General features: G+C 41.5%; 1 protein-coding gene across 6 annotated transcripts in view; it reads left to right on the top strand.

Annotated features, from left to right (window-relative positions):
* Positions 1-7,056, top strand: part of PCBP4 (poly(rC) binding protein 4) — a 57,839-nt gene extending 50,783 nt beyond the window's left edge. For 4 of the 6 annotated variants that reach the window (XM_070738695.1, XM_070738696.1, XM_070738694.1 and 1 more), the window contains 3 exons: positions 1,388-1,557; positions 2,937-3,211; positions 6,655-7,056. In XM_070738695.1, the coding sequence (XP_070594796.1) occupies positions 1,388-1,557; positions 2,937-3,211; positions 6,655-6,695 (486 nt within the window). In that variant the 3' untranslated portion in view covers positions 6,696-7,056. Of the gene's footprint in view, positions 1-1,387; positions 1,558-2,936; positions 3,250-6,654 lie in introns of all 6 variants that reach the window. The other 2 variants (XM_070738698.1, XM_070738699.1) reach the window with 2 other exon arrangements.
* Positions 7,057-8,687: the final 1,631 nt, after the last annotated feature.

Raw genomic sequence — 8,687 nt, forward strand, 5'->3', positions numbered from 1 at the left:
TAGACTCATAGCTTTTGCAACAACTGGCAGTTGTCTCCAGAAAAACTTTGACATAATTTATCTAATGTTCTACTTTGTGACCAAACTTACACTGAGAAGCATTAAGGTAGTCATTCATGTTTTGATTACCTTGTGGACTCCACTAATTCATTGTAGATGAAGCTGCTCTTGAAGCTGTAGCTTGTCCAGAATGCAACAGTGTGAGCAGATTTGGGTACCATGGTGTGCTCCTATAATAACCTTCCCATGAGATACAAGGATAGCTCCACATGCAGTTTGGTGCCTCTGTCATGCAACTGACCTCTGGAACAAAATTTCCTTCCATATTTATATGGCCTTATTTAAACAAGTCCATAAAATATCACTAGGCCTCAGGCTAGATTGGATGATGGAACCTTTTATTTTGTTCTCATCTGTGGAACACCTGTTTCTAAATGTTACTTTCCTTTTTGGCAAGGTATTTCTTTGGTTTTAGAGCTGTATCCAGTTTGTGACAGATTGGGATGGCACATCAGTTCCATAACTTAAATAAGGCATCTCAAAATGGGTGAGCAGTGTGGTCGGGCGGTAGGAAAAGCAAGTAGGATGTTTGGCTGCATAGCTAGAGGTATAACAAGCAGAAAGAGGGAGATTATGATCCCACTATATAGAGTGCTGGTGAGACCACATTTGGAATTCAGTTCTGGAGTCCTCACCTACAAAAAGATATTGACAAAATTGAACGGGTCCAAAGACGGGCTACAAGAATGGTGGAAGGTCTTAAGTATAAAACATATCAGGAAAGACTTAATGAACTCAATCTGTATAGTCTGGAGGACAGAAGGAAAACGGGGGACATGATCGAAACTTTTTAATATGTTAAAGGGTTAAATAAGGTTCAGGAGGGAAGTGTTTTTAATAGAAAAGTGAACACAAGAACAAGGGGGCACAATCTGAAGTTAGTTGGGGGAAAGATCAAAGGCAACATGAGAAAATATTATTTTACTGAAAGTAGTAGATGCTTGGAACAAACTTCCAGCAGACGTGGTAGATAAAACCACAGTAACTGAATTTATACATGCCTGGGATAAACATATATCCATTGTAAGATAAAATACAGGAAATAATATAAGGGCAGACTAGATGGACCATGAGGTCTTTTTCTGCCGTCAGTCTTCTATGTTTCTACGTTTCTATATTTCTACTGCATTTATTTATATCTCGGGGGCTTTCTTGACTAAAAAATAAACATTACTGTAAATAAGGCACCGACAGTCCCCCTTTTCCCACTGCAAGAAATCTATCCCTTAATGATTCAGTATTCTCCATGCAACCTAGTGGTTTTCGCGGGGGATGGAATTCCTCGCACCCTTCCTTCCTAAAGATGGTTCTTCTTTGTCCTCCTTAGCTGATTGGCTGCATCATTGGCCGCCAGGGGAGCAAGATCAGTGAGATTCGGCAAATGTCCGGTGCACACATCAAGATCGGGAATCAGACAGAGGGTTCCGCTGAACGTCATGTGACCATCACAGGCACACCTGTCAGCATCACTTTGGCTCAGTACCTCATCACAGCCTGGTAAGAGCCAATGCAGCCTCTGGGGCAGATGAGGCAGGGAGGAAACCTCATTGTCACAGACACATGCAGGTATTGCTGTGGCTTCTTCCTCCTGCGTCTAAGCCCTGGGACTTTTAGATGGATAGCTTTGTAGGAGCCGAAAGGCAACCCTTTGCTATGGCGGGTGAGTTGTTGAGTTTGCAACCATTCTGCCTTTTATTTAATACACAGGAATGTTAAAAGGTAACATCCTGTCCCATTCCCACCAGTGTCAATAGTTTTGCACACTGCCTCTCCACCCTAGATGGCAGCCTCCAATCTTTGAGTGTCTCCTGAGCCAGCCTAAGGCTATTATCATTGATTACAGTATTTTAGGCAGCTGCCTCTGATTTCCCCTCAAATTCCCCTTGCAGCTGCAAGTCCTGATGCAGCCTTCCGCTCTGCTCAGAAAGGACTCTTGTTTTCAGTGTGGAATAACTGCCTTTTATCCGCAAAATAACAACACTTGAACGGAATACATGAAAGGATATTTGCCATCGTGTATCATCAACAATCTGGCTCTTGAGATGCTTTAAAGATTTGGAGCGGGAAGTAATTGTTGCTCTCTTTTTGTGCGTCATGGCCACTAGGGTACAGGCTGATAGGACACGGCCTGCTTCTTGAAAGATGGGCTCTCCTGTTTATACAGTCAGTTTTCTTATGGAAATCATTCTGGCACTTATTTTATATATTCATACGTTTGCGTATTTAAAACCAAAGTGAGCTAAATTTCATCACCACCGCCACTCACCGTCTTCATCCTGGACAGGTAAATTGGTTTCAGGGTGCATAAATTCAGATATTGATTCAAGCCATTGGCCCTGGGTCCAAAGACACATAAGTGCCTGAAATACCTTGGAATGTTTTGATTATATAAACAGGAGCTGCTAAAAGGTATCAGATAATTCCCTTCAACATAACCAGCTCTGAACACTGATCGAGGAAATAAGTTCCTCTTAATCACAGTAAAGATTCCTTACCGTAAATGTACGGTCATCGTCCTAGGGGGATCCTGGAGAAAAAGGTCTTATTATCCGGACGCTGAAATGCTTCAGAGCACTTTGTTCACTATTTCCAGTCTCTCTGTGTGTGTGTACATATTCTGTTGCACATGTCATTATGCATGCCAGTAAAAACACTTTCTGTGAATGCATATCCATATCCATAACCACATTGTTATATATGTATTAAGCAAACTATACATATTAACCCATACCTATGCATATTATGCTGTGTGCACGCTTGTTCCAGCACACATTGGCACATATACGTCCAGGTATATGTCCACAGATGTCTGCATTTTTATATGTCAATGGGCATGCATGCACAGGTCTCATTCTTTCTCCCTTCTTGTTCTTCAGTTTAGAGACGGCCAAATCTACCTCCCAGACGCCCCCCGTTGACCTCGGCATGACTTTCTCCCAGTCCCTCACCCCTTCGCCAGCCCCAGCGCTGACAGCAGTGGCCGCACCTCCCCCAGCCTTGCTTGGTCCCCCCTATGCCATCTCCCTCTCCAACTTCATCGGCTTGAAACCCATTCCCTTCTTGACACTGCCCCCTTCCTCAGCCACGGGGCACAATGGCAACCTTGCCACCTACACGACCAAGATCTCCACAGCCAATGCAAGCAAGAAGGGTGAGAGACAGAAGTTCTCCCCATACTGAAGCAGGAAGGTGGGCTGTGGGGCAGGGAGGGGAAATTTTTTTTGGGGGGGGGGGCCCTCCCATGCTTCACGAGATGGCATCAACATCATGCCACTCCAAAATGAGGTTACATGGGGGAAGACTAAGTACGATGTGAGAGGCAAATCAATTGTATTGGAAAGTAAGGAGATGAGAGAGAACTGGTTCTTCTCCATAGTTCCTACTTGATCCTAGCTGAGAAGTCTGTAGTGATTAAGACCATCTAAACTTAAAGTTTCACCTCCGTTGGACAATTCCTGCTCCACGCTCAAAGCGTTAACGGTTTTTCTCAGCATCTGATTTCCTGTTGCGTTGTTAGGAAATCTACCAGTTTACTTAGAGAAAAATTGAATGCTATACAAATTCTCTATTTCAAATTGAAGGCACTGGAGGTCTTGGGAAAGGTCTTAACTCAATTGTGGGAGTAGATGAAGCTTATTTGACCAATGGTAATGATAGAGTATATGCTGTGCCACTGCTATATCTCATGGATGGCTGTTTTCAGGGGTAGGTGGGTGGGAAATCTGATAAAGAAGAAGAAGGCATATAGGATTTAAATATGAAGGAACATACCAAGAAGCAAACTTTTTGGTTCTCCGTTCTAAGTATTTCTCTCTTGATATGAAACTGCTTGTGTATCTCATTCTAACTATATAAAAATCTCAATTTTTTTTTTAAAAAAAATCATGGCTGTTTCTGACAGACACACAGGGTTCTGAATTTTTGCTTCCCCCTAAAAGCTGGCTAGAACAAAATGAGACTGGAAGAAGTAACTTTTACCAGAGGCCCTCTCTTGTTGACAAGGAGTTGCATAGCAACCATTGGCTTATATTTGGCTTCCCTGCTAAAAACCTGGGCAAAGGCTAATAAGATAGTGTAGTATATTACTAAATCTGAATCTCCAGCACTGGCTGCCAATTCTGCTTTGTCTCAATGGAAGAAAGCTACTCCAAGGTCTTTTTTTATGGCAGATACCTCAGGAAAACTCTTCTTAGCAGGTCATAGAATAGCTATCATGCCATGAACACATCATTGAATTTACCTTACCCTCATGGGATGTTGTCTCCAATGAGTGTTTACTAATACTGTCCAGTCCTTCATAGTTCAGCTCTAAGCAGGCTTATTCAGTAATATTTTTTTTTTTAAAAGACCCTATTTACTCTAAGCATAGGAAACTGCCACCTAATAGCAAGTCCAACTACCAGCCATCTCTGGTTCTATGTTGTCTCCTATGCCAGTGTTTTTCAGCCTTGGCAACTCGAAGATATTTGGACTTCAACTCCCAGAATTCCCCAGCCAGCATTCGCTGGCTGGGGAATTCTGGGAGTTGAAGTCCAAATATCTGCAAGTTGCCAAGGTTGGGAAACACTGTCCTATGCTAGTTGATAGTGGCTCTCCAAGGTATCCGAGAGAGAGTTTTTCGGCTTTACCTGGAGATGACAAGATTACACCTGGGACCTTTTCAATGCAGCCTTAAGGAATGAGTACATGCTCCAAAAAGAGTCCCCATTATCCCCATCCCCTCTTATCTATTGCTATTGGGAGGGCACTTTGCAGATAAATTCATGTGAGTAAAGAGACAGGAATTGTAACTGATCCTGGCCCTTCTGTCTAAGGTTAAGTGTCATCCCTGAGATATTCAACCACGTTGCTACATTTGGTAGTCACCTCAATAAATTGAGGTCCTGTCTAGCAGGAATTCAGCGTAGCTTGCTCCTGAGTAAATAGTTACAGGTTTGCAATGTATAGAAAATATACTGCCAAGCCAAGGATTTTACAACCAAGTTCCTAACTGGTTATAAACAGTATAGCTCCTCCAAAGTGACTCAGATTGCTGACTTAAGTTGGCATGTTGTATTTCTTTATTCAAATACTGCATTAATAGCAAACTGTTATCTTTATAAGGCATTGATGATGGAAAGTGCTTGTTCAGTGAATCAGGCTAGAAAAGAAACTGAACTTGCCTTTTGCTCTCCTGTGGAACGAACTGAATTCATTAGCAAAGCCCAGGACTGTGCGTAATGTCTGCATTCAAATAAAACAAAACGAAAATATTTAAAATTCTGCATGCACGCAACCACACCCTGTGCCATAAAAAGTTCGTCACCTGACCTGTATAGAATATGCAACTATGCATACATATCTCCTTTGTGCATGGTAATTTTGGGAAAGGAATGTTTGTTTGTTTGCATTGTACCCAGATTTACAATTCATGGGAGAAGCAAGAAAATCAACCTGCCCCTTTCTAAATAAATGCTAGTCCCCAAGCAGCACATCCTGTTTTGTTTTGGGGGATTTTTTTATTTTTTTGCTGGATTCCTCCAGGAATCACAGGTTTGATTATGTTGAGCTCACGCAATTGGGTACGATGCCAAAGGTGTTTGGAGAAAAAAATATTAACCAGGCTGACCAAAAAAAAAACCCCAAACCCGCCACGTTTCAGGATAATTGGGTTTACGGATATCTGCAGATGCTGAGTGCTGAAAGGCGGTGGCACCTGTTTGCTGATGAGATTATTTCATACCCCCAGCATTGCAAATATACGTTTTAGATGGTATAGAAAGGGCACCATGCAGGTGTAGTCATTGACTATATGGTGATTTGCCATCAATAAGGGTTTATTTATTTTATTTATTTATTGGATTTGTATGCCGCCCCTCTCCGTGGACTCGGTGCGGCTAACAACAGTGATAAAACAACATGTGACAATCCAATAGTAAAACAATTAAAAACCCTTATTATAAAACCAAACATACATACAAAACATACCATGCATAAATTGTAAAGGCCTAAGGGGGAAAGAATCTCAATTCCCCCATGCCTGACGGCAGAGGTGGGTTTTAAGAAGCTTGCCACCAATGAAGAAATGTTGTAGGTTTACTGAGCTAATGAGATAAAATTCTCAGAGGGTGTAAATCAATATGCATCCCGGGATTTTGATTTCACAAGAAAGGGAAGGATTGGAGCAAAAAGCAGACGGGGAGGGGCTATTCTTATAAATCAACCCAACCAGTTGTCCATTTGGCATTATACCCTGGCTGGTACAGATCTCTTTAATTTCCCTCTATCACTTCCTGGCAAAAAGCTCTCATCTTTTCTTGCGGCTCTGAGTAATTTCCCTCCTACCCCATAATCCCCTTTGGCTTATCTTTGGAAATGCTGTACATATAATTCTATATTTTTCCTCCTTTGTAACTTATCATTGATTTAATAAAAATATAAACTTTGTCAACTGAGAATTAATTGTTGTACCTTTGAGTCAGGCCAAAACCCCGAAAGTATTAGCTGACCACTGGAATGATTAATAAAAGGGGGGAATAAAGAGGAGATTTTGTAATGTTTTATCTAAGAACACAGTGAAGGCTAGCCTTGTTCGCTTTTTCTTTTCCCTGGCAGCTGGACTCCTGCCCTTTGACAGCCAGGAAATCAGCAGGTGAAACTTTTCTCGTTGTCTTGTATGCTGGAGAAAATATTGTTGATTAAATTTCCACTTGTCACCGATACTATGTTCACAGAAGACCTGCAAAGGGGCAAAGATGCATCTCAAGAACATGTAATTAATTCAAAACAACCAGCACACCTTAGTTATGTTTTGATTTGCGGTACAATAAACCAGAGACTCAAATTCATCAATCATAGAAATTAGAAGAACAAGTATTTCTAGATAAGCTTTAAAGATCAAGGTTAACCTTCTGTTGCGTGACAGGGGTTTCCACAGTTCTGGACTCTACGACTTTGTGCCTGTAGCACGCTACGCCATGATTATGATTCGTTAAATAAAGAATTATTGCTGAGACATATTAAGCCATATACTATAACTACAATGAATGGCTCTATCCTGTGATCGTGGATCTTGATCCATGACATTGTGATTTTTCTACTTTATTTTTCAGCAATGCGGTAGAAGGATCTATGGAGTTTTTGTCTGTTTAACAATAGCAATAAGACTTACATTCCATTTCATGGTGATTTACTACCTTCTCTAAGCGGAATTAGCAGAATTCTTGCCCCCAACAATTTGGCTCTTCATTTTACTGACCTCGGAAGGATGGGAGGTTGAGTCAACCTTGAGCTGGTGAGAATCGACCTTTTGTACCGCTGGCAGTCACAGAAGTAACCTGCAATACTGCATTCTAGCCACTGCACCACCAGGACTCTTAGTACCAAGATGGGCAGCTTTTAAACAACGTTTGCCACAAACTGGTTTACGCTTAAAATATTCGGGGGAAATCCAGATGGCCAGTAGATGGTATTGAAAGGATATCGGACATTCTAATTCTTCACTGTTATCCCAGAGATCAATCAGATATTTGCAGTCCAGATATCCTGACCCTAACTGTTACTCCATTCAGAACAGACACAGATGTGCTTTCAGTTAGGAACAAGGTTCAGCAGATCGGAAGAACCGGTAGTGGAAATTGTGAGTAGTTCGGAGAATCGGCAAATATCACCTTTGGCTGGCCCCAGAGTGGAGAGGGAATGGAGATTTTGCAATTCAGAGTCCCTCTTCTTTTTTTTTAAGCCTTAAAGTTTTGGATTTTTTTGATTCCCCTCAACTTACCTTCTTCCTTCGGCAGTGACTGTCCTCCTCTTCTTCCTCCTCTTCCTTCCACCCAAATTCTGAGCTTTTATTTCTTTCCTAATGGGTTTGCATGCATTATTTGCTTTTACGTTGATTCCTATGGGGAAAATTGCTTCTACTTACAAACTTTTCTACTTAAGAACCTGGTCACAGAATGAATTAAGTTCTTAAGTAGAGGTGCCACGGTATTGTTGAAACATTTCTCTGTGTTGAAAAGAATAGAATGGATAGCCAAGGCCCTTGGTAATCACCTGCACAGGTTGCCATTGGTCCCAAGCCTAGCTTCCCATTTAGCTCCAGCAAAAAAAAATCATTATGGAAGCATTCCCAATCTCAGTAGCAGCAAGAACCCAGCAGTAGTGACTCCTTTAGTGGATGGAAAGGGGAACATTATGTAGACATATTTCTCCAACATTCTTTTCCCTTTCAGAGCTAGCCACTTAATGTGGCATGCAAAAAAAAAAAAAGTTTAAGGAAACAACCACTTCATGCATTGCATTTTGTTCTTTAAACTTCTCATCTCTCTCTCTTTTTCAGGAACTCTACAACTCTATATAATCACAACTTTCCCCATCTTCCCCTTTCTCTTAACCTAGTCATTCTTCCTTCATGTATTTATTTTAGTGATAATAAAGTATTAAACTTGGATGCAGCCCATCTATCAATGACTCTGGGCAGCTCACAACAATGAAACAAGAAAAAAATCAAGATAAAGAATTCCAGAATCCTGATAAAGGACATTGTTCAATCAAAGGAAACTGGAGGGCATCAGCCCTGTAGGACAGTATCAGCCAGGCAGATGTCACGGGAGGCAGGCAGTCCCTTATCTAATTGGTACACCTTCCCA

The sequence above is a fragment of the Erythrolamprus reginae genome, chromosome 2, assembly GCF_031021105.1.
Source record: "Erythrolamprus reginae isolate rEryReg1 chromosome 2, rEryReg1.hap1, whole genome shotgun sequence".
NCBI lineage: Eukaryota > Metazoa > Chordata > Lepidosauria > Squamata > Dipsadidae > Erythrolamprus > Erythrolamprus reginae.